The sequence below is a fragment of the Dipodomys merriami genome, unplaced genomic scaffold (genome assembly GCF_024711535.1).
Source record: "Dipodomys merriami isolate MVZ:Mamm:240054 unplaced genomic scaffold, mDipMer1.0.p SCAF_5, whole genome shotgun sequence".
NCBI lineage: Eukaryota > Metazoa > Chordata > Mammalia > Rodentia > Heteromyidae > Dipodomys > Dipodomys merriami.
In genome coordinates, this window is record NW_027206068.1 from 16,411,385 (window position 1) to 16,439,060 (window position 27,676).

The following is a 27,676-nucleotide window of genomic DNA, read 5'->3' on the forward strand; positions in this document are numbered from 1 at the left end:
TGTACAGTAACCTTACAATTAAAAATATATATGAAAATTTTTTAAAAGAACTCCAAAATTTCAATTTTATTTCCTTAATTGAAAACCAACTGGAGAATCACGGATGAACAACATATAGTCAAAGAAGATAATCCACATGATTTTGGTAAGAGGCCAAATAAGCTTCTGTGGCATGCATCTTTCCAAATCCTTGTTTATTTTCATTTCTATAGCAACCAAATGGTAGTAAAACATTGTTGTAATGAACAGAAAATACAAAGCAAATGACAGTAAAATGTTCTTAGAACTGAAATAACAGAATTATTGAGGGAATTTGGAAAGGCTAAGTTTTTTTTTTTGTTCTTTGTTTTTTAAAAAAAAAATTTTAATGGGCTCACAGCTAAAAAAATGTCTACCTAAGTGAGTAGTAAGTTTTCTCTCCACAGGGACAATAAGATGCTTGTGACACGTGAACTTTGGAAACTTAATTATATGCCCATTTCTTGTTATTACTTTCTTTATCCAAAAAAAATCCCTAAAGAGATTTTACTACCATCAAATCAGTCATAGGATTTTTCTGCTTTCAGTGGGGTGCTGTGTGGAGCTTACACATATTGCATTTCCCATCACCCCATGAACAGCCTAGAATATTCTTTTTTGTAAAGTTTCAAATGGGCCTCTCTTTGGGTCTTTGCTCAAGTGATTGAATTCCATAAAATATTATTACATGAAGCCAAAGAGCCTGGCTAAAAATTAAACTCAGGATTCCAATAAAGTCATACACACACACACACACACACACACACACACACACACACACACACACACACAAACACACACACACACACACACACACACACACACACAAATGTTAGCCTTTATATTGCTTCTCCAAAGAAGAGAACAGGGAACTTTGCAGACATAAAAAGAAGGAAAAAGAAAGGTCAAACTTTACAGTAAGTAAATGTTCTGTGGTTTATAGAATTCACAAAACAAATTACAGCATGACATCCTTTTCAAGGAACTGTTTGTGTCTTTGGAAAAAGTGTGTATTATTTTTGGTGAACTCTACCTTTTGATGTGGCCTTTTGAGGAAGGCAGCATCATCAAGATTCTTTTTTAATTGAATAACAATGTGAGCTGAACAAGACAAAAGACAAGCTCATTTAGTAACTTAAATACTTTTTGTTCCCTGCGGCCTGGCCAGAATAAAAAAAACGAAATGGAGGCCTGAATGGAGCTCAGAAATGCAGAGATCCACTATGTCCTCTACCCAGAGACTAGTCAGTTGTATCCCTATCTAAAACAATGGGTAAGGGGCTGAGAAGGTGGCTCAGTGGTAAAGTGTTTGCCTCACATGCATGAGGTCCTGGGTTCCATTCCTCAGCACCACATAAACAGAAAAAGCTGAAGTAATGCTGTGGTTCAAGTGGTAGAGCGCTAGCCTTGATCTGAAGAGCTGAGGGACGGTGCCCAGGCCCAGAGTTCAAGCCCCATAACTGACAAAAAAATAAAAATAAATAAATAAAATAACAGGGAAGTAGGATTAATCCCAAAGTGAAACAAACTGTTCATTTATGAGGAGGTCCAGTGAACTCTTTTCTTGCTGCAACAACAACAAAAGTATTAACCATTTTAACCTGGCACTGCAGGAAGTATGCAGCTTATATATTCCCTATGATGCTGTCATGTCTACATAGACTTGAAATTATGTATTTTGATCTTTCATTTTATAGCTAAGGGAACAGAGACTCTGACATTTAAAGATTTTGATTGCATTGGTTTAGTAAATTACTCGTTATTCAAACTCAAACCCACATCTGCCTGAATTCAAAGATATTATATTCTGAAACCTGACAATTTTATTCCCCTTCAGGTTATTAGTGGATAAAAATATAATTTTTCTTAATGGTATGCTTCTATATGACAATTAAGACACATCTTATGCATCTAATTAATCACTTTAATGCTTCTGAGAGTTAGAAAGGAAGCAGGTATGCCACCTCACCCCCTTATAGGAGATGGTAGAAATGAGAACTACTGCTAAAATCTATGCAGGAAAACCCAACTTCCAGCAACAAATCCAGCTCCAATACTCATTCCACCAATAAGTATAAGCTTTCCATAGTAATATTATAAAGGAGTTGATATTTGTTATTTTAACAACTATGCAAAAATATGTATGGTTGAGCTAGGTGATAGATTGCCAGCTAGATAGCATGAAAACAATTGCAAAGTAACACTCAGATTCTAGATAAGAAGTGACAAAATATTTACATGTCTGGCTTTATACACACAAATAACTAGTTATGGTTTTTTGTTCATTCTTTAGAAGCTCAATGTTTTTAAAAGCAGCAGAATATCTGACAGAGCAGGCAATTCCAACAGATAACAAGCTTGAAGACTCATCTTTTAAACATGTATATTTTGTCTCAGCACCAAATAATTCTTGTCAGGCATCAGTATAACACATTCTCATATTAAAGACCAGTTGCTTTCAAAAACACTCCCAAATAGCAGATATTCTATAAATATATTCAAACTAGTTGACCTATATAATATTCCCATTTGAGAATAGAGGAACTGGAAGATGACTTTGACAAATTTGTTGTATTTGCAAACTTGTCCATTGGCTCATTCATTAATATCTCTTCAAGACATCCATGTGCATCTACACTGAATCTCAATGCCAAGATACCCAGTGCTGGATTTCATAGTAGTAGGATAACTTCCTCTGATTCAGTAACAGATCTGTGATCAAATTTTCCCCACTATAAATTAACATATTATTTTAAACAGATTTTTTTCTTTCTGTTTAAAATGATAATTGTTCAAAAATAATAGTTCTATGGGCATAGACACAGAAACCAACATTTTTTATTGTCTCTTAATAGATAAGATTCTATTTGAATTGGATGGTAAAATAATGACTTAGTGGGTTTCAAAGGCTTTAAACCACAATTCATAACCAAGAAACATCTTCCATATGATGATGCCGTTCACACCCATCTATCCCTACACACACATCTAAAACATGCTTTGTGAAACAATACTTACACTTTTTCCCCGTTACATCCTATTACATTCTGTTAAAATGCCAATCCTGATCCACCAAATTGATTTCATAGCCTTGTAATAAGCTGTAATTCACAGTGAAAAAAAGAAAAAAAAACTGCTTTAAAGGAAAACACTTATCCACTGAAAGAAAATAATTCCAGACAAGAGAAGAACACATTCCAGACATTGCTGAAGCTATGATAAAAGAAATAATATGAAAGAAATGGTAGAAAGTTTCATGGAGTATGATAAAAAGAAATATGATAAAAGAAATGGTAGAAAGTTTCATGGAGTAGTATCATGGCAGGAATGAGGGTTGAAAAACTGGAATGGAGGAATTAAAGGGAAAGAAGACAAGGCTTAGAGATAGGAGAAGAATGGAGGATCAGATGGTACAAACATAGACTATTACATTCTTCAAAGGACGATATGCTGGTTATGACCAGAAGAGGCCATTAAGGTGGACAACAGAATGTCACCTTTGCTTTACAGGGATGATAAAACATTGGGATAAATTCAACCATTGAGAAAGAAAACCATGAAGACCTTAGCCAAGGTGATGAGAATTTGTAGCCAAGGACAATATCAATTGTTGTTGCTAAGAAGGGATTCAAGGCTAGATGAGCAAAATTTTCTCATCTCCCAAATTGGCGTTACTATTCTCAAAAATTCAGGTTGTCCTAAAATTGCCATTATAATGAGCAGTAAAGAGTTAATATGAATGATCATTAAATAGTTGGAAAATGCCAACTTTTAGTGATCTGATATAAAAGAATATATCATGTTTAAAAGAATGTCATATTTTCTATTGATTGCCAAAGTGTATGTTTGTGTGTGTGTGTGTGTGTGTGTGTGTGTGTGTGTGTGTGTCTGTGTGTTTGTGTGTGTGGTATTAGGGTTTGAACAAAGGCTCTCAATGAGCTTAATTGTTCAGGTGTCACTCTACCACTTCATCCATACCTTGAGCCATGCTTTTTGCTGGCTAGTTTGAAGAAAAAGGTAATTTGAAATTGGTACTCACATATATTATTAATAAGCTCATTCATGTTTATGATTTATTTTGGAAATCAGTTGGACCATTTAAACTTAAAAAACTTAAAAAACAATCTCATTGTTGACTAATAATTCAAGTTCAAGAATTATTTCCTTAAAAGAAAAAATCAATTTAAATGGAGAACTTATATCTGCTCAGTCATTAGTGGTGGAAATGTGAACACAGCTTTCAATATGCACTAAAAATATACTAAGTAAATAAGAGTATGCAATAACTAGAAACTGTTTTAAGTTGATAGAACTAACAGAATGGTTTATAATTTACTTCAGTTTCATTTTAAGGAATGATTAATGACACAAGAAAATGCTAATGTTGACTTTAAATTCAAGAACCAAAATACCAGTGAAAGATAAGTAAATACACAAACTTATTCCATACTATATTGAAATATAATATAGGAATTTTATTTTGTCCTTTATATGGCTCTTTATTTTCTATGTTTTCAATGAATGAGCATTGCTTTTGTAATTTGATATAATATAAATTTATCCGCATTATAAAAGCCCAGAATCAGTGTCTCAAGCCTATAATCCTAGCTACTTGGAAGGCTGAAGATCACAGTGAGAGGCAAAGTTAATGGGAGATCTTAGCTGACAAAGAAAAGGACTTGGGGAAAAACTGAAGTGGTGCAAAGATTGCCTATACAAACACAATAAAAGCAGAGTGCATACCAGAAAGTCTATCTACAAATTTTAATTTAGGTATTTATTATAATAGAGCAACTTCAAAACTTTAGAAAGCCAATGTCAAAATTATAGCAACGATAGCATATAATACTATGTGTCGGGTACCACAGTAAGTTTTAGGTAAATAAATATCCTACAAGAATCCTGAAAGTATTTATATTCATGTTTTCCATTTTGCAGATGTGAAAAGTTGGGGCACTTGAGTAGAGTGACTCCTCCAAGGTCATACAGCAGCAGTAAATAGATATTTAAAACCTGCCAGTCTAGACCCAGAGTTCAGACACAATATTGGTAAACAAATAACCTGTTTTATAGACTATGGCAAGCCAGAAAGTTGCTTTTTCAACTAGAAATAGTTTACACTGAGCTGAAAATGTATTTTATTGAATTGTTCTTATTATCCAGAAAAATGTTAATTAAAAAGAATTGGTTAACTCATTGGGATATTTCTAAAATTCTGTTTTCTGCATTTATATAAAAAACTATTAAAATGAAATTAAGGCTTGATGTTAATGCATTTGTAGAAAACAGGCTTTGCTTTACCAAATGCAGATTCAATATGAGTAAAACAGATATTGTGTTAACATAGCTTCTAAGATCAATTCTATTAATACATTTCAGGGGCCATTTCTGGGTAAGGAGCCATGGGTGGTGGGGAGATGACCATGTTTTAAAGTCCCTCTGCCATCCAACTGACCTAAAGTACATTCTGATTTGGGGACTTATTTTAATAAATGAGTACACAATAAAAAAATTTATCAGTCAGTTTCTGGGGGCCATGAGCCTTCAGGAGGAGCTCTTAGAACTAAAATATAACAGCATCTTCTTTCTAAATACACATTTTAAGAGAACAGCAGGATTGCTATTCCATTACCAAAGCCCCATTCCAAAAATACAACAGATGTTGGGTCTGTGCAAAGCAAACCTCAACCCTGCTAATGCGGTCTGTGCTAAATTCTTCATAATTAGACAACCCAGTGCAGAGTCAAGGTCATTAGAGTGAAAGCCCATGATGCTTACAATTATTTTAGCCCTCATGATTCTCTACATGATTATAAGGAAGACAATGTGCATGGGAGTAAAAGAAGGAATGTTTCCATTACTACAAGGTTCCCAGAAGTTGGGAAACAGAAGTCAAACAGGTAGTAGAATCAGCTATGGCTTGATTACACAGCTTGACCTGGGTTTGGTGAAGGATCGCTCTCCTTCTTCTCTTCCCCTTTCTGCCCTCTGACCAATGCTAGGGAAGCATTAACTGAGAGAGTGACAAGCAGAAAATGAAGGGGCTAGCAACCACAGCCTAATTAAATTTAACATATTAAGAAGTAGCACAACCACAAGCAGCAGAAAAGGGGTACTTAAGTTCAGCATTGCCACTATTTGTAAACTCAGGGGGTGCCAGGAGTTGAGGACAGATCCTTCCAGAAGGAGATACTCATAGTTAAAGACTGAAAATAGAAGGATCTCTAGAAATAAAAGGAATAAGGAGGATAGAGTTACTGACAATTGGCCAGGTTAAAAAAGCAATTACAACTATCTTCTCTAAATAGAGAAAATAGACATTTGTGTCAAGTTCACAAAGGACAGCCAATAATCAATTAGTCAAGCTCTCAAACTCTTTTCTCTATAATAACACAGTGCTAGGTGAGATAGATCTTTTGGGAATGTGCTTTTAGAAAATGTGTTACATATAATCTGGCCTGGACACCATACAATCTGTCTTTGACACCAAACATAACCCTTTCATTTCTGGCTTCTGACTCTGCCATTGGATTGTAGAGAATATGGATTCAAGGATCTCTTCTAGCTAATTCCTTACGCTTCGATGCCACTAATTTACCAGCTAATTGCATTGTTTCCCCCCTTATGAATAGAACAATAGTTAAATCTTGGTGATATTGAAAATAATAGCAGCATAAGACCTGATCAATTTGTTCAGAACGTTCCTTGAGAACATAGTAAGTACATTGTCCAGATCGATATCCCCACTTTGTGAATCAAAACAGCACTTTTAAATATTTTCTTATTATTGTTGCTATTGTCATAAAAGTCCTTACCCATTTAAAAAATAATCAATAATTTGAGTATTTACTCTTTATTGGACTTCAAATGCATTTTTGATTCAGATTAGCTTCCTCCTTTTTAAAAGTATTTCATATTCAAGTTTTTATACTCTGCCTTCGTTTGTTTCTAGTACAGCCATTTTTAGTTTCTTGCTATCCTCCTCCTGACTCTGCTTCTTCTTCACTTTCTAATTGATCGTGCTTCTGCAGACGCTTATGTTCTACAAGTACACTGGCTGCCCCAGAACTCAATGAATGACCAGTGTCAACATCATCATAGTCAGTTTCTTCATGAGCCCCACAGGACATCATTTACTTGTATTGATGTAAGATATCAAAAGTGAATCTCATTCTTCCAGCTGCTAGCTTACCACAATAATGATATCGCAATTGGAAGACTGACAATATGCTAATAAAGTTTCCTTTCTTTTTATTCTCTTGTACTGCATGTCAACTGACACACGTGTTAAGTGGCCACAACTTCACCACAGCAGGCTAATTTCTGCTACATTTCTGATGAAATTTGACCATATAACAATGGACAGAAAGACATTTAAAAGTACAAGTTTCTTTTTATTTGAAGACCAAGAAAATCTTGACTTCCAAATGACTTCCAAAAGTAGATACTCATACTGACAGAATTAAGACCATGTCAGTAAGTTCCTAGCAAGTAAATTTCTTTTTCCTTAATTTTGGTTTCATCAAATTTCATAATCAGCTGGACAATGAAAATTCAATCAGCAGTTAAGATAACCAGACATTTTTTTTATGGTGCTTCTTAGGGCTTGAACTCAGGTCCTGGGTTCTGTGCCTGAGCTTCTTTTGCTCAAGGATAATACTCTGCCATTTGAGCCACAGCACCACTCCTGCTTTTTTTCTTTTGCCCAGGCTGGCTCTGAACCATGATCCTCAAATCTCAGTTCCTGAGTAGCTGGGATTATAGGTATGAGCCACTGGACCCCAGCATATAAGTTATTTTTATACAACATTTTTCATTGGATGTGAAAATTCTAATAAAAATGAAAGTCAGCTCATTTTAAAATATATACATTTGACTAATTTAATTTCTATAGAATTTCATAAAAATCATTTTTCTGTAGGGTCTATGTCAATGTACCCTAAAGAAGGATATGAATTGCAGTCTTTCTATTACTTTTTATTTTTTTATTTTTATTTTTTTACTTTTTAGTTCTATTAAAATTATAACTCTAATTATAACACTTTCAAAGAGGAATTTTAAACAAAAAGTAGTACATGATTATTTCCCAAAATAGCAAGGATGCCTAGTGTTAGATTTGTAAAGACATTCTGAATATATTTTGTAATTTCTGATTTTAGGGATCAAGTTTTCAGAAGTTGAACAAAAGAATATTTCATGTCACAGAGTAAACTGCCTTAGAAGTAAAATTCAGTGTTCAAACCTTTCTTTACTGATCTTAATGGCTGCTTAGAACTTTTAGGATTGGTAAGAAGCCTCAGCAGTCTTTTTTTTTTTTTGCCTCTGATAGATTTAACCCTATTCAGGGTCACCAGAAAATTTATTCTGGTATGTATTGAAGTCTTCCATTTGTTTTAATAAATGCAATAATGCAAAAGCCCTGGACATATTTATTTAATATTTTTAAAGGAGACTAGAATGTCAAGGGTATTTTCTCTGTTTCATTTCATTAACATAAATCACTCTGGTTAAGATGAAATGCCTACACATGAACTGAATTAAAGCAACTCTACCCCTTAGGACGAAAGTGCCAGGCCAGCTCTGAAGTTGCCTTAGTCTAGACTTTGAACATGTTCACAAACAGGTGCAGTCACTTCTCACCCGAACCAACAGAGACCTGCATACTCCATGGAAACACTGGTTGCCCTCCCCACCCCTACTTCCTCCTGTGATCTCTTTTGTGTTGTGTGGATTGGCTTTATTATTTTTGCTTCATGGCTCCTTTTTGTTGCAATCGTACACACACACACACACACACACACTCACACTCACATATGTACATATACATTCGTTAAAATACACTGTAAAGAGAACTATATTAATTCTCTCAGCCTGTGCCTCCAGATAAAAAACAAAGATCCCAGACAGTTTTCTATATCAAGCTAGTTTTCACAATGATGCATTTTCCTTATGAAATCCCCCAGTCTTGTGACACTTCTCTGCTTACTACCACTCACAAGGCTACTAAATCTCATATCTGGTGTGTTACCTCTTGTTTCAGTTCAATGATTTGGCAACACAAGGCATTAGGATTCTATGAAGCAAGGTGTATTTATCATAATATTCAATGTTCTTCACTCACAACAAACCTTTCTCACTTCGTCTACCTACTTTTGAATTTTGTTTCTGGAATTCTACAATTAGGCATGATTGATATGCATAAATGGGGGTCAGCTTCCAAGTAGAAATTTTAGTATGTGTGCATTGATTGAACTCTTTCTTCCCTCACAGGATTCATCCCCAGGCTCCTGTGTAGGTCTGCAGAAAGTCAGGACACTTGCAAGGCTTGGATCAGCAGTCTTTCCTTTATTTCTTTTATCACATCAGTATTCTAGGCTTTGTCCATTCCCTAACTGCCTCAGTAGGTTTCACTTCCAACCAAGACTATTGGATACTTCAGTATTTTCCATACAGCTAGCTCATCGTTAAGCTTTGTATGGTTAGTTGTGTGACAGTTGTATGCACATTCAAACTCATGAAAAATATCGCCTCAAAGCACCAAAACTTTAATTGAGATACTGATGAAGAAGATGAAATCGAGCTGTTCCATTGCTCCACCCTTCAGCTATCATAACAGGAAGAACTCTAAGGACAATTTTCTTCAGACTCAGCCCCAAGCTTTGCTTCCTCAACAGTTCATCTACCACCATAAAGGGAAGAAGTCACTGCTGAGGGCTGATTTCATTTTATTTTTTAAAGGAAGAAAGTCTAATGAATCTAAACATCCAGGAAACCAACTTTGAGCTGGTGTTTCCATAAAAGAAAGAAAATGGAAAATGGTTTACTTGCATAGATGTATTTTGAAAAGAAAGAACTAATTACAGACATTTGATGTTAATGGAATTTTTAAAAAGTTGATTGGATGATGTAATATAAATCACTACATCAACCAACATTTCAGAAAAGTTACATCACATGAATTTAGTTCTTAACCTTTCATGTCTACCCTTTGAAAATTAAAAATGCAGTTTCATGGGAAGGCAACTAAAGAATGGTAATTGCTAAGAGATAATGCTAAAGGAAAGCCACAGAGGAAGTTCAGGGGCAGGTAGTGTACTCCAGATGTTTCTACTGGAAGGCTGCTGTGAGCATAGAGGCCACTCCTCGATCACTGCAATCACCAGGATCCATTAACTCTCATTCTGCTTCCAAATCTATTCATGTTGGCATTGGGAATCGCTAGGCTCTGAATGTGTGTGTCCCCCCAAATTTGTATATTGAAATCCTGTTCCCAAACAGGGTGGTGTTAGGAGATGAGGGCTTTAGAAAGGTGGTTAGATCATGAGCCACAGCCTTCAAGAATGAGATTTGTTCTCTTACATAGAATCGCTAGAGAAATGCCTTGCTCAGAACAATCAGTTAGAAGACACCATCCATAATCCAGAGAGTGGGCCTTCACCAGACAAAGCATCTCCTGGCATTTGATCTTGTTTTCCTGGTCTCCAGAACTGTGAGTAATTAACTTCTTTCATTTATAAGTCACTCACTTCCTCCTATTTTGTTGTAATAGACTCAATAGAGACAGAAGTGCAGTCAGGCTTCCATTTTGAATTAATGATGAATACCTCCATAGTTCTGTCTGTTGTTACCATGCCATAATTTCCTGCACGTTCTTGATATGAACCTTTCCCTATTTGAAAGTGTGTTTAGGGACAAATGACATGTCACAGTAAAGACAGACATTTCTCACATTCAGAAGAAAGATACTTTTTTCAGATTCTTGGGCACAGGAAAAATCTATTAGTGATCCACACTAGAAAACATACATAGATTTTTGTGTTTTATTGCAGGGAAGGTTTCGCCCTTTGACTGTCATTTGGAGAAGAGAACCATCTCTGTTTCTCCCCTAGCAATAAGTACTAAAGGCTATGTGACATAAACATTGAGCATCATGATTTCCCAAGCATATCTCATTATTGGATTAAGAGTCAATGTAGCCAAGTAAAGCTGCATACTTTCAATATCTATCATTCGGGAACTGAACTGTTTCTCATGCAGGTTTACTTACAATTCTGTTTCATGACTTTAAATAGCGCTAGCATAAACAATGTTTTATTTCTTGCTTTTTTCACCTAGATAATTAAACTTATAGTATTATCCTAAAAGACATGAGTTGAGTACTTACATGTGTAGTACAATGAAGGAGTGTTTTACAGAAATGAGTGAGGACTTTGCTGACTCACTGCTTTGATAGTTATAATATTTTTTGAATAAATATGTGATAAATATAGCTGTGATTTATTAAAGTTCAGAATATCTGTACATCTAGAAATGCTATCTTTGGAAGTAAAATGACATTACCACACCATGGTAATCACAAAACCATTTCTCAAAGTCATATTCTTTTTTTAACTAAAGATAATACATTTTAACATTTGCTGTCTTATTTCAGAATATGATTACTCACCAGAAAGAATCAAATTAATTGATAATCTGTTTTTGACATAAAAATAAACTATTTTCCCTTTCTTTTCATCAACAAAATATCATCACCAATAATAAATGACATTTTAAAACTTTGTGTAAGTCTACAATGGATCTACTCATTAAACTCATTATAGTTTCATGCTATAATTAATTGTTAATTATAAGAGTTTAAACAAAAATTCATATTTGTAATGTGTCATATCTGATAGAAAGTACAGTTAAGTGATATGCTTCTATAGTTAAACTAAAAAAATATACAGTGACTAAATATATCACAAATTTGCTATAATGCTGAGTGGCAGTAACTTTATCCTAAGAAAATTCACTGAGTCATTTAATAGGATATCAAAGGAAACTGTTTCTCTTCTTCCTTTTCTGTTACTGCTTAAACATTTTCTTCTTTTTTCTCTCTCCATTTCTTTACTTTCCCCCTTTTTTCTCTTTTTCTCTCTCTTTCATCTCTCTTTTTCCTTCCTTCCTTGTCTTCATAAAGCAGACATAGTAAGAAATGATAGACTATCTGGAGGAATATGGATCGCACACATGCTTTGTTTATGTAATAGTACAATTTTATATAATATATTGCTGTAATTCTTAATACATTGTGAGATTCTCATGGATGGATTTATCTTATTTTTATATTATCATGTTCATTGAATTAACAATTCAAGTCTAAAATGTCCACAAATTTACCACCTATACTTTTTTAACTGTATTTTGCAGAATGTTAGTTTCAATTACCTGTTTTGTGAAGGAAAGATAGGGAGATGTGAGTCTCATGAAAGAAGAGGATTTCACTGTATATTCACTATTATTTATATATCTAATATTTAGTGAAGATAGCTTAGGAAATATTTTTATTGGTATCTCAGATTTAGAGCCATTTGTGGGTGATTTGGTCTTGCAAAGATCCTTGCAGTGTCATCCTTATTCTACTTAGGCTGCCATAGCAAGATAAGAATGGAATGACTTAAGTACCAGAAATATGTTTTCGCATGGTTTTGGAAGCTGGAAGCTGGACATGGACATGCCATAGTGGTTGGTTCTAGTGAAGTCCCTTTTCCTGGCTTAAAACGAGTTATCCTTTCTCTGTGTGTTCCCGTGGACTTTGCTTGTGTGTGTCCTTAGAGAGAGTGAGAGAAGGGTCTCTAACACAGCGTCTGATAAAGGCACCAATTTTATTAATAGGCACCACCCTGAGAACCACATCTATCCCTAATAGCCAACCCCAAAAGCCCATCTCAGATATCATCACATGATGGATTGGGACTTCAACATGTAAATTTGGGGCAAAGGCATGAGCACTCATCTAATGAATAATAAACTAATTGAGAGCAGGAATACTCCCATTTTTTTTGGTCCAAGCTGATACAGTATGGATCCATCACTGACAAAAATCCATTTAGAGAATATTTGATTTTTCTCAGGAGAGACTTGTTTCTTATCCCAATGCTGATCTCCCTGGGTTTTCAGAATGGTTGTTGAGGCCAACCAACCCAACATTCTAGTGGAGAGCAAATATCGAGTCTGTCCAGTGCACAAGAATACTCAAAAGTGTTGGGTGAGTCATCAGCAGGACCATGCATGACTTTAGCATTGATATTTAAATAATTCAAAATTACTTTTCTTTTATAAAGAAGAAATTCTGGTGGTATCACTCATGGCTTTCCTACCCAAAGGTGATAAATAGGACAGGAAATAAGCCAGGATTGAAAGCCCATTGGCTTTTATAGTATGAGAGATCTTTTCCTCTGAGAGGGCTAAGGGTTGAGTAACCCTTCATCCAGACACATCATCCATCCCTACCAGTGTGATTGTCACAAAAGGAGCAGCCATGAGATGGAGGGAAAACAGAATTCTTGGTGACATTTCATCTGACCCCAAAGAGAGCAACTTCCTCATTTTTGTTTCTTGGGCTTCAAACTGGATTGGGACTGCTTTTGTACAGCCTCTTTGTGAGAGACTGTATAAGCTGGGATTTAATTTTGTAAAGTCTCCAGAGGGGTCTTTATTCCTTGGGGTGTCAGGACAACTCTCACACCACAGGAGGGTCCCTTACTTATTTCCACTTCAAAGGGGGCATTTATAATAATCCTTATTACAGAATCCAACCACACCTTCTGCTGGTATGATTAATTGGGAGGTGTTGTGGGCTTCTTTTTTTTCTGTTCCTCTTGTTAGTGTTTTCTAATACATCATGTGCAGTCATTTCACCCCTAAATATAAATATTCTCTCTGGGGAAAAAAAGAGGCACAAACAAAAATGTTTTGAAAAGTAATCATTTGTTTAAAAAATGGAAATTGAGCTTCTGTGTCATAAGGAATGTATGTGCATAATGGTGAAATTTAACACTGGTAAATGATCTGACTACCTCAAAGTGAAGTTTCTGCCTTCCTACAGTGGCCTTTAACCCTGCCCTTTCCTCCAATCTGAGAAGAGCTGATGTTGATGGAACATATAATGGCCCCTTTCCTGTGTAGTAAAGTCAGCAATAAAGCTTAGTAATTAAGGGTACCAGGGAGGCCCAGCCCAGCAGGCTAGTGGTGTGGCGAACACTTTTAGAACTTCAAACAATATCAAAGTCACTGAGAAACGGGCCTAGCTCAGTTCTGGTTTGAATTAAGCCTCACTTCCACACGCACTTTTCAAATCCAAGCTCAAACAAGAAAGCCAAGGCCTTCTGGATTTCATTAGAGCCAATTATCTTATCTGTTTCATCTCAGGCCTGACCCTAAGGCTGGCAAACAGCTATTCAGTGCATTTAGTGTGGTTGTTTGAGAAAGCCTCCAGTCAGCCAATGGCCCGAGGACCTGCTAATTAAAACACCGTTGCCCCCCTGCCTCTAGTGATTAAATATTTTCAAGCTTTTGTAAATAATTTTTCCATTCTTTGCCCCAAGCCTCAAAGGTCCAATACATGCAGTAATTTATTTAGTTTGTCAGAGAATACTGTTGGAAATAGGGTCATAATGGAACCTTTGGAAACTTTTATATGTCCTCCGTCTTCTGAAAGTGACAGTTTATAAACCAGCCAAATGTGTATACTGTTTCTGATGTAATTATGTCCTAATGACCCTTCTTCTTTTGACATGATATAGTGTATAACAGGCTTACATTTTGTCAATAATCACATTTCCTCAAATGTCTACATGATATCTAGAGTCAGAATTTAATGAGATCATTTAAGCGCTAGAAATTTTATCAAGGTGCATTGCTTTTCAGTTTTTTTGCTTGAGTCTGTGTCGCAGCCACATTGACTGGGAAGAAGAGGAGGACTAACAGAATTCTTGCTTGCTCTCTGGGACAAGGACTTGCTAGGAAAAATTAAGTTGTTTTGTTTTTTGTTTTTTGTTTTTTTGTTTTTCCAGATTCAACTTCTTAGAACTGAGTGAGCCATAAGGTGACGTGACTTCAGAAAATCAAATATTCAGGGAAAAGAATATTTAGAATTAGAACAATTGACTTTGCAATTTTTCCCAGCCCTAATTCATATTCCATCTGTGTTCAAGAGTAATCTTGCAAGTGGATTGTGAGGAAAGAGGAACATTAGGGACTTCCCAACAAAATGCATGAGACTCCAAACTCCTCCTCCTCCTCATGGAACAAAATGAGGAGAGAGTGGATGGATACAAATACTTTCTCTCTTTTTCTCAGGGCACAGCTATACAGAGCCACAGCTCCTCTAGCCAATCCAGCCATGTTTTATTGGAGGAAACAAAAAATGCTGTTTTGTTTGTTGTTGTTGTTGTTGTTGCTCTTTTTGAAGTATTACAAGAGAAGAAATTTCAGCAGGCTCATTAGCTTGCATCCAGTGTACACTAAACACACCTATGAAAAAGAACCATGAGACCGAATGGCTCTGCTTCTGTTGTTTTTAAAATGACACTTTGGTCTTATCCAAATAATAGGCTTTTAATAAAAACATACACCAAAGGCAAACAATTAAACAATGCATAAAGCATCAGGGGGTAACCACGTGGTTCAGTTACAGTCTGGAGCCATTCCAAGGGAGAGCATGTGGGTATTTTACAAGGAACAATACACGACTCTGAAGATATTATGAAACAACAAAATTTTAAATTGAGTCATACAAGCCCTTCTAAAGAATTTTGTATTCAATCTCTGACAATGGGATGATCTCTTTACTTTCTAATTTCTTTGGAAGTACATTAACTGAACCAAATCTTATATATTATTATTACTATTAAACAATACTTTGTTGATTTTTTTAATTAATACAAGCAAATTAATAAGCATATATTAAATGTTTTTCTTTTGGATTCCATGTATCACCACTTGACTTTTCAAAAAGCTAAATTATATATTAGTAAATATTTAGCAGACTTTAGTTCACTGAGTTATTAGACATTAATCTTATGATTCAAACTGTGTATGTAAAACTATCACCACTGTTTTGTGATATTATGGGGGATTTGAACTCAGGCCAGGGCACTGTCTTACCTTTTTCATTCAAGGCTGGTGTTCTACCTTTAAGCTATATCTCTACTTCCTGCATTTTGCTATTTAATTGGAAATAAAAGTCTGTTGGGCTTTTCTCACCAGGCTGAATTTAAACCAGGATCCTAGATCTCAGCCTTGTGAGTAGCTAGAATTCCAGGCCTGAGCTACCAGTATCTGGCTTCAGATTGCATTATTTCTGTTTGGGTCCCTTTTCACCTGAAATGATGTAGTGTTGTAAGACAGAGAGGAAGGAAGCATCACTACATGATTTCCTTTCACCATGATACTTGCACCACGGAAATCTTGAGCATAAAAGTGACTAAAATGTCAGGAATTTGTACAAAGGAGAAAAGTTGGTCATGAAACAAAATCAGAAGCCCAGCAGAGCAACTCTAATATCTAAGAGATATTTTCTAAAACCAAGAGTAGAGTTGAATGAGTATTCCTTTTGGGTTATAAAACTTTTAAAGTATAAATATATGCTTGTTCTCTTCTCACTCTTGGTTTTGAATAAACTTTATTTATTCACCCTTTGCTTCCACTCTGTTAAAAATACTTAGTTGTTCTTGAAATTCAATCCATTTCATTAACTCCAATATTGCTTTGATTTCAAGAAGTTAGGCCCAAATAAAATTTACATTGACCCACCTTCTTATTTTTAAGTGGACTGCTACGTGTCTTCAATGGGGAAGCTAATATGTAAACATTATTTTCTTTATGGCTCTTTCCACAAGTATCCTATAATACAAAATATCCTCAAACTGAGATGTGAAGAGAATTAAAATTCTGCTGATCTTGAAAGTTGACTCCATCATTGATCTGCCCTCATGTATTCCATATTGTGAAAGATGAACTACATATTGGTAAGAATGTTACTTTGCTAGCTTTCCCATGCAGCTCGTAAGCTCACTGCCCTTCATACGGCTTAACATCAGTTCTGTTCATAATAGATGTTTAGACAAGCAATACCCAGTGCTGTGGTGCCCACAAGAAAGATGGGCAGATTCATACCAGATACAAGGATAAGCCTTTACTCTTCTAGAAGAGTGCCAGAGGAGTTTAAATGCCTGCATAAATGAGAACAGATGTTGATTTATAAGTTTCATCTACAAGACATCAAATTATGGAGATGAAATATGGAAAACAGAGTCTATCATCCAGATGTTTTATGCTATACAAAGGTTTGAACTCCTCTCCTCTGTGAAGGTCTTGCCCACAGAAAACATATGAACTGCAACCCTACCCCTCAGAAGTTGTATCTGAACAGACTTTGGTTTGAATATAATTTTCATGAGAATAATTCCTCTGCCTGGAAAAGTCAATGGGTAAATTCCCACTAGTAAACTATCATGTTTATCTAGTTCTGAAAAAAGGAACTACAAACTTTTATTTATGGTATATGAATAACAGCCATTCCCTTTTTCCTACATTACTTATCATCTCTATAAATCTAGTTAGGGTAAACTTTAGATATAAAGTCATGGAAAGAAAAGAGAACTTTGCAGTTTAGAGAAAACAAGTACACTAAGACTCAAAGACATAGAAATTATTTTAGCTGTCCAGTGGAATAGAAGATAAGTGAATTTTATTTGGGCCAGACCTTTCTCTTACTAATAAATAAGGCAAAATCATCAAGTACTCACTAGGACTCTGAAAAACGAAATATTTTTGGCTCCATAATTTCCAGATTATATTTGTGTTCCATTCTGGCTATGTCATATTATAAATAAGTACTCAACAAATCCACTGTTTCTAGATAAAATCATTGAAATAATCTGAGTTGTTTGGCCACCTAAAAATATTTGTTTCTTCTAGCCTTAAAATTTTCTCAAAAACATTTCATAGAAAGACTTCATTTCCTAATATCTCAGAGCATTGCACATATATCGAGAAGATTTTGTTCAAGCTTTATTTTCAGTGTTTCAACTTGAAAATTAAAAAAAAATCATTTCTACATTTCTATACAATTCATTTTACACACTCGAAGTTTCTCTTAGAAATAGCTGCAAGAGTTAATTGAACATAGCTTTTTAATTTAATTATTCCTCATTGTTTGGAAAAGCACCCACATTCCTAGAAATTTTCAGTTTTAGAAATTCTCTAAGGCCAAGGAGAAAATACCATCTTAAAATGTTCACAGTGTATCTGAATTTTTAAAGTAATAATAAATATCAATTGTAACATTTTGAACTGCTTTAGATATTTCCCCTTTGTAGATATCCTTCACTTTTTAAAATGTTAGACATTTCAAGATACTTTGTGGACTTTTTACCTGAGCTCTGTTCTGTTGAATAATATCATATCTCTTTGATGCTCAGCTCAAAAATCAAGTTTGTAAGTTTCCTGAGGAGGACAGGTGTGCATAAGATCAATTTACTCTCAGGGTCAAGGAGCAGAAATGCTAAGGGTATCTAGACACACACACCTATAGAAATTGTAATTTTTTGATGAAAATTGGTACAATATGTTGCACAGATGAGAGAGGAAAAATGTTGTTGAACTATGTTTATTTCTGGATCTTAAAAGTAGATAGGGCTGACAGCTTTCTAAAATTTATTCCTACAGTTCTTTTGCTTGCGACCTGTTTCAATCAAATTTCTTGAACTATCTCAATGTGCTAAACAGAGAGAACAAAATGTGGACAATAAAATATAATTGTAACTCACACCAGACAAATGGAAATGCATTGCTCTTTACTGAAATAAAATATTAATAGATGAAAGTCATTATTGCTTTGTTCCCAAGATTGATTGACAAGTTCAGATTTGAAGCCCACATCTTATTTTTAAGCGAGTCTTTCAGGAAAAGAAAACGTGGGCTTGATTTGTGAGCTATGACAAATGGTCTGGGAAGATGATAGAGGGACCAATTTGATATGTATGATATTTCATATTGGGAAATTGTTTCAAGAAATTCTACCATCTTTCCCAAAATGTCTTGGACATCCTCAGGAAAGAATACACTATCGTGAGCATAATATATCTGCTTGTCATTAATAATTGAAAATCTACTACAAGGCTGGAAAGCATCCACCACAGCTTTTGTAGACAAGAGAAGACCCTACATCGTTTAAAATATTATTTTCAGATGACAACAAGTCATTATTTCAAATAGGACCTGAAAGTTCATTTATCACTTTATATTCTATTAAAATTTAATTTAGCAACCTTTGAAGTTTAGTTATCTATCCCTTATTTAAAAATTCCCAGAGGTATACATAGAATGAAAATATTCCTTTTAACAAAGATGGAAAAGTTTACTTCCCCTTTTCAAGAGACTGTGAGAAGGAAAAGAAAAGGTGTTGCCAAGATTTAATTTAATAGGCTGTCTTACTGTCTCAGATGGATGGAAAGGCACAGGAGAAGTGGCTTGAAGATATATAATTTATGAAATAAGAGAAATGTAAATCTAGGAGGTAAGTTTTAATTTAAAAATAATATAATCAGATTAGACGTCCAAGCAAAATGTCTGATGTGCTAAAAACACACTTGCAAAGAATTTCTCAGTAAATTACTGTTTTCTCAACACTACTCTGATAAATGAACTAGAGTTCAGTTTGGAGCTCACTAGTACTGTCTGATACCTTCAGCCAATGAATTTCTGATCACTTTTTACCAGCCTGATAGCTTCACAAAATCTACCAGATCTCAAAATCTTGATATTCTCATTTGAAATGCAAGAGTACTTAATGTAAGAACATCTCAAGTACTTTTTAAAGCAGTTAGCGAAATTTGCAAACGGAATGAATGTTCTGTATTGCTGTTATTATTTTTTTATCTTTATGTATTGTTATTTTTCCAGTGTTATTATTTTGAATTCAACTTAACATGAAATTATATTAACAATAGAACAAAAATAAGATAAATAAAACAATATTGACTTAGTAGTCTTTACTAGAAGAGAGAAACTATTTATATTTTACTTCATTTCTAAGATAGAGGTGAGCAACCTCTTTGTCAGGCCATGTACATAACAAGAATATCTAGAATTTACTTCTCAAATGTTAATTATAAAGATGATAAGTATGATAAAATAGCAATGAGAGAGAATAAGGTATTGTACTTAGTAATGTGCTTTGTCCACAAGTAGGTACTATAACAGTGTGGTAAATATAAAAATGTTAGACTGATCATTATTGACTAGTCTCAAAAGCACTTTCTTAGTGAATATAACAATAGAAACCCAGTGAAAACCCTATCTTATCCTACTTGATCCTATCCTATTCTACTCTGCTTTTAGTTAAACAAGCTGCTTTTCTTTCTTTCTTTCTTTTTTGTCATGAGTATGAGAAGAGCTGTGGGAAGCCTCAACTTATTTCATAGACTGTATCAGGAACAGAATGAGAGTTTGAATTAATACATATGATATTGGATGAAGCTTCTAATCAAAATTTCATCCTAGTAAAGTTTCCTTGTACATTAAAGCAACAGGTATAAACCCCGAACAAGGGGGAGAGGCAAGCAGCATTACCTATTTATATGTGTTCAAATGGTTCGACTGTTTAACTATGTAGCCAAATTACTACCTTTCTTAAAGTTGTGCCTACTTATAGGGCCAATTATTTCAGCAAAGTCTGTACTAATAAGTACATCATATTTCAATAAAACAGAGACACTTCATAGAGAAAGAAAATATAGGCAGTTTATAATAACATCAAAATTCTTAAACAATTGTTTTCTAGATTAGAGTGCTCTCTCAAATCCCCTTTTCAATTGGCACTGATGATTCAGTGAAACAGAGCCATGAATCATGTGCCATCTTTTGTCCTGGGATGAACATCTCTGAAGAGCTGACCTTTACAGATCATTTTGCCTTTTGAAATCCTCCTCCATGACAAATACTAATTGAAGTAGCTACAGAGTGTAACGTATTGTCGCGGTAAGAGGACTTTTTTCTTTAATCAGAACTTGTTTGCATTTAAACCAGCCAACCATCAGCTCTTGAACACTTTCTTAGGTGGACTTCCTGAGTGACAAATGAGTCACCTATCATTTCATCAAAACCTCCTGAATTTAAGGGGTATGGACAGTCCTTCCTTCCTTGGTATCCATGGAGATACTCCCCCAAAGTTACTAAGACTGAAGCTGTACAAGCCCCTTATATAATGTTGTGTAATGTTTGCCTATAACTATGTACACACCTGCCTAAATGTCTTTTGTATTGATTGATTGATTTAATGCTGTGATCAGAGTAAGATCCTTTTGTGTAAGAGCACTCTAATACTGATGCACATCCCTTCCTGACTCTAGGGTACTTTGAATCACCCCTAACTTATAATACATAAACATACAATGCAAATGATATGTAAATCATTATTATTACATTTATGTTCTGTACAGAAGCAATATTTTCTCCAAATATTTTCTATCTATGGTTGTCTGAATCTGTGAATATGGGCAGCATTTATCCATGTTTCTTTTTTGAAAATGATTGTCATTTTTTCATTTATTCATTGGTATATTGGTTCATCTGTTCATTTGCTCAAAAAATAGGCAAAATTGCAAGGAGTAATGCTATGCTAATTCTACTCTATGAAATGCTATTTCATAACCATTCTTGAAGATGTTTTTTTCTCTTTAATATAATTAGAGGCATGAGCTACACACTATCTCTTGTCAAAAGTTATCAATGGTCTTATATAAAATAATCACTTTAATATTTATATGATGATTAAATCATTGATCTTTAAGGAAAAAAAGCAACGTGCCTATTCTGATTGTAATACTCTGAAGAATTTAGAAACACTGAAAGAATCTTTTGAAATAATTGTGATAGAGACTGCTCAGTAGGCATTTAGCAAAACATCTGTCAAATGAAGAGAAGGCATCTGAGATTCATACAGCCCTAAGAATGGATGTTCAAAGTTCTTTGTAACACCAAAGGTTCTTCAAGACTTTTCAAACTTCACTGAAAACCAGAGCTTTCCAATGTTCAGATTGTAGTTAGAATCTTCTCCCACTCATCAGCAGTTCTATCATTGTGCACCAAGCATTTATGGGTTGCCAGGAGAGGCACTTGGGGAGCAAAAGTCTTACATTATATAGTTTGTTGTGCCTTGCCATTACACATACTAAATTGAAGGAGAGTAGCAAAGTGGCATGACATATATAAACTGACTTCCTATCCAAGCTTTTCTAATTAATATTGCTTTGACTTATAGAAAGCACTTAAGACTTAGCAACAATGCTAAAACATTTCTAATCTAGGACTTGGCATATAATATCGCAATGAAAATAGTCATAATTATTATAAAATGGTATCCTTGGAAACATATCTTCGTTGAACATAAAAAGAAATTTGATATTACTATTTTTAAAACTCTCATGAAAAAGCTTAAGTATACCCTTCAATTATTTCAGGGATGAGTGATAACTGCTTGGAAGGAAGAAACAAGTCATCTGAAATAATTTAGGTATAATTTTATATATAATGACTATTCCATTATATCTTTTTAATCATCTTTCAATCTCATAGCAAAATAAAAATGTTGGCTTGGTATAATTTTCATTTTCCACTGTAAAACAACATGATAGAAATCACAAGGGTGAGGCATAGGACAGACCGGCTAACAAGATCCACAGCCATTTTCCATCTCACCGTGAATATAGTTTCACAGTGAAGAAGGCTGTCCATCCAAAGAGGTTTATCACTGTGCAGAGACACTTAAAAACTAAGAGAATAGAAAAGGCAGTTTACTTGCTGCAGTATCTCCATTTCCCACACCTACGCACAAATGCCCAAAGTTGTTCTATTTAAATATCAGGAAATAGGAGTGTGTTAAGAAAGTTAAAATTGCTAGCTAACTTTCTTCCATTGTGATGAAATAATCAAGTATTAATTTGAGATAATCAAGTTATATAGAGGAAAGGGTTACTTCAGTGCTTGGTAGGTTGGTCTTGTGATGAGGTAGGGCATCATGGCCAGGAGTGTGTGATGAAGGAGATGTCTCACCTCACAGGGGTTGGGGTACAGATGAGAGAGATGAAGGCACTCTGATCAACTATCCCTATCAGTGGCATGCTTACAATTTTCTAATTTCTTTCCATTAAGACTCTACCTCGTCAACTTTCACCCCTTTCCCATAGCATATAACTGGGGACTAAGCCATAACACCAAGCCTTTGGGATGCCACAAACACTAGTAATAAACTTATATAATACTACATCCAAAATTATATGAATCTGTCTGACTAAAGCCAAAGTGTACAAAAGAAGACAGACAGATGATGATTGATAGATGACAGACAGACAGAGATGGGCATACTTTATATTGTATTTACTTTCATAACCCAATCTCATCGTCATGTCTTGTAGGCAACAGAGAGACATCATTTCATGACATGCCATTCACAGGCTATTCTGTCTACTTAATATCAATCTCCCCTACTCTAATTCCTTTGTCCTGCTTAAAAATTCTTACTCATACTCAAAAGCAGAAGTCGAAGAATATTTGATGAAGACTTACCTGTAAACTTTCCAGAAGAGTTAGTCATTATTCTCCTCTTTTTAAGCATGTCTGTTCTCTGGAACAGTAAGTAACCCTTCTCCTATCATCCCTGAGAGCTAACTCTGCATTCCAAGATCTCACCAGAGTGCCTGGGATATATATGTGTGCAATGAGTGTTTTCTAGATTACTATCTTATTTTCAGGCCAGCTTGGGAATCAGACAAGAAATTCAAATATGGCAAAATATTATAGTCTTATCTCATTCCAGTTTTTTCAATACATCAATACATCAACTTGAGCCAATGTGTGGCTCAAGTGATAGAGTGTCAGCCTAACAAGCACAGTACACTGTTTACACCTAAATGCCACCATCAATAATAAAATTATAATAATTTTATATAATAAAATTATAATCACATTTTAAAATACACCTTAATAAAATTAAAAGTGCATGTTTTAGAAATAATTATTTTCTGGTCCTCTTTCCTGACAAGAAAAATTCTTCAGGTAAGAAAATGAAGTACACATGATACAAGACAACAGAAATGCACCAAATTTCATTTACTGAAAAATTTCCCTATCATTTCCCTATCATTTCTCAAATATATATCAACAAGAATTTCTTCATGGGAATCTATGTGTGGAAAATTTCAAACTCTGAATATCTCTCAATTATCTTTTCCTACAGTTGTTTTTGCTTTCAGTGAAACAAAACATTCAAAAAATTGTGGATTTATGCTGAAAATCTTGTGCTCAAATCCTGTAGGTGGAAGAAATACTGACACAATTTGACATTTCTCCTAAAAACAGAGGACTTTCCAAACATATATATATATATATATATATATATGCATATACAATTTCATTTCAAAAAATGAAAAGCTTTACATCTCTTGTTTAAATTAATTTTTAAAGTTCTTTGCTTAGAAAAATAAGAGAGTAGAATATAGCAGGGATACATTTCAGTTATTCCTAGAGAATCTAAAATCAACTAGTTGATGGGTTAATGTTTTAAGATGGAAAAAAAATGCAAAATTCATTCACTCTACCATCAAATGGGTTAGCCAAGGATGATGCTTTTAAGGCGAGCTAGCTCCTCAGCACCAGGACTGATACAGGTGCTGTGGAAAGAAGGGATTCAGTGGTCCAATGTGGGAAGTTTGGGATGTGCCTGTTCAAGCAAAGTTAAATAGACAATGAAGGCCTTTTCAGAGCATTTATTATGCTAATATCTACTTTAAGTCACACGAAATAATATTGGCAGATTTTTCCAGACAGAGCTATTTAATAAAGTCTTTTCTTCCCTCTCAATTCCTCTCCCTCTTTTTTTGTTTTTTCTTAATGAGGGCAGGGATCAAGCATATCTGGGCCCCTGGCCAATATACCTGCATGAAAACAACTAGATCTTGATATACCACTTATACAAATTCCTGTGTGGCTCTATAGCAGACATTGGTTAGAAATTTACATTTCTACTTCAAGTTCAGAGTTTCAGACATGCCGTTTTCTAATCTGCCACTTGCAGAGGGAAGGGTACCAACCTGAATGCTTCAAGGTACTCCACATCTCCCATGGGAGGATCAAGGCCACCTGTCCAGGCAATATTTATATTATACCCTTCTCCAAGGCCTGTTCCAACCTGAGAAGAGAAAAGCATACCACCATGGGTAGACAAGAGATCCATGGGAAGTAAAGCAAGAAGAGAAGAAAACAATCCCATGGGAAGTCTTGACATAAGCATCAAACACTGCATCAAGTCAGCCCAACCTTGCTTGACAACTAGCGCTCTGGGTTATGCACTTGTACTGCCTTGGTTCTTGGTCCTGGGGGACAATCGAGTAATCTCGTGTAATTTGAAACACCAGCAAAGGACAAGAAAATTAGGGGTAATCATGCAATGCAATTACCTGCAAGATACAAATAAAAGTGGGGCTCTAAAGAAATAAACCGAACCTCATTTGGGGCTCCACTGCCAGGGAAAAAGTTCCCTTCATCATAGCGATGGAGTGAAATGTACAGGATGCTGGGGTCAGCATAAAAGGCCTGCTGTGTACCGTTTCCATGGTGCACATCCTACAGAGAAAAGAAAACAGATGACAAATACAGTTCTGTCTAACTCTGTGCGGAGGCAACCTTTTTGATTTCGAGTTGCCTGTCTTCCTAACCTTCCCTTCCTTCTCATGGTCTGTCTTTCTCACTTGTCCCTCTTTTTCTTTTCCCCCTCCAGCCTGCTCCTACCCCCCCCCCAACCCCCTTTACTTCCTGAACTTTCAGGCAAATTACGCTTTAATGCACTCATTTTTTAAACTGGCTTCTAAAAATCAGGAAACCACAGCGAGCATGCCCTGGAGACACCAGATGAGCAGTCATTGAGAAAGTCCAGTCCTTTGGTACAATTAGATATTTATACACCGGCTCTTTGTACTCTTTTGCTTCGGTGATGGAATCTCGCATCCTGTTTTATGGAGGAATTTTATGACTTATTAACTGCCAACAGTTCATAACCCCTCAGGCTTAATTAACTAGCCTCATTGGCCTCTGGAAAAAAAAAAAAGAAGACTAATGTTTAAACTCCAAACTAGTATTTTGCAGAAGGATCTATGGCTTGCAGAGCATTTTCGTAATTCTTGACAGAACACTAAACATACGTGTGTGTATTGATTTGCCAAGTCCCACCATTAAGGTCAAAGGCTTTGCAACCAGCTGAATAAATTGGCTTTCTTGAAGCCTTCAGTTCAGTTAGCAATCCCCTAGCAGTTAGCGTCACTTCAAAAGAGATGCCAGATGCAGAAACGACTTCATTCTTCATTTTGGTAAAATCATGACAGCAAAAATTGAAGACACAGGAGCCATGAGCTCATTAGCTTTTGTCATCTGAGCCAATGGAGGATGAGAGCATGGGGTTTTATACAATCTTGTCCAAGCTGTCTAATCTTAATATTATATATGGTCTCTCTTCCCAGTCACCTCCTGATTTTTTTCTTCCCCCATACAACTCTCCTTCCCTTCCCACTCAAACAAGCAAAAAAAAATCTGTTTTGTTTCAATGAATGCAAAATTCATAGGGCAATTCTCTATGATAATGATTCAAAATGTGTCACTTCTCTTTATTAATCATAATTAATTGTCAATGATGTGTTAGAATGGATATGAGAAATAAAAAATAAATATCATTAAAAAAGATGTTTACTGAAAGATTTCCAGTGTTAAAGAGTGATAAATTCACTGAATGTCGTATGGATAAAAAGGAAATGGACCAGGTTTAAAATTCAATAATCTATATATTTGTACTTAGCAGAATATTATTGCCATATTAACATATACAGAAATAGTTTCTGGTTCTGTTATTAAAATGTTTGGTAACATGTAACTATTTAATTATATTGTATTTCATTTTAGGTAAATAGGAATTACTCTGGTTTCAACAGTGTCTCCCACAATTTTTAAGTTAGACACACTATTAAAAAATCTGCATAAGTTATTTGATAATTGAATGGTATATGTAATGTTATCCATAATGTAAAAGATAAAATGGAGGCTTGTGGCTTTAGTTATTTAGTAAAACTACACAGAAATTAGGTGTTAGACTGGGTTTTGAACCTACTTCTGACTCAAAGGATAAACTTTTGACTATTACACTGTTAACTTTACATACATTATCTCTTTGATACTCTTAGCAGCTTTGTGTGGTGAAGTTTTTGTGCATTATTTTTCCTTATCCTAGTCTGTAAACCTTTGTACCCACAAAAACCTGCAGTTCTGCATTACACTACACATCACCAGGATCTTTGCTAGTAGGTTCAGAACACCTGCACTGAGTTTGCCATCTATGATGTAGACACATAATAACACTCTACCCTTTTCTATAAAACACACACCCAAAAGTAATTACAGAATCGTATGTCTAGGCAGAAAATGAGATCCTTCGAAACTTGTGTCAGACAAAGATACACACACCAGAAAAAAAGTAAATTACTGAATATATATATATATATATTAATTCCTGGATTTCTGAATATTGAAAGAGAAGAAGGGATAGATACATTATTTCCTTTATGTGAGCAATTTAAGCCACAGAGTCTTTTGTGCTTACTACCGGACATCTACAACATGGATAAAAAATATTAGAAAGCCCTCAACACTAAAGTAATGTTTCTGTTTCCCTTGTACAATAGCAATAGAGTTGTAAGTCACATTGATCTGATCATAAATGTATCCACAATTGCAACAGTAGAAATAATTACATTGATTATTCCAGTTTCTCTGGGTACATTGAAAAGTTTTA

The 27,676-nt window shown here is 35.0% G+C and overlaps 1 protein-coding gene across 6 annotated transcripts in view; it reads right to left on the bottom strand.

Moving 5' to 3' along the window:
- Window positions 1–27,676, bottom strand: part of Hdac9 (histone deacetylase 9) — an 851,473-nt gene that overhangs the window by 130,937 nt on the left and 692,860 nt on the right. For all 6 annotated transcript variants that reach the window (XM_069996136.1, XM_069996137.1, XM_069996140.1 and 3 more), the window contains 2 exons: window positions 25,345–25,464; window positions 24,933–25,030 (listed from right to left, as the gene is read on the bottom strand). In XM_069996136.1, the coding sequence (XP_069852237.1) occupies window positions 24,933–25,030; window positions 25,345–25,464 (218 nt within the window). The remainder of the gene's footprint in view (window positions 1–24,932; window positions 25,031–25,344; window positions 25,465–27,676) is intronic.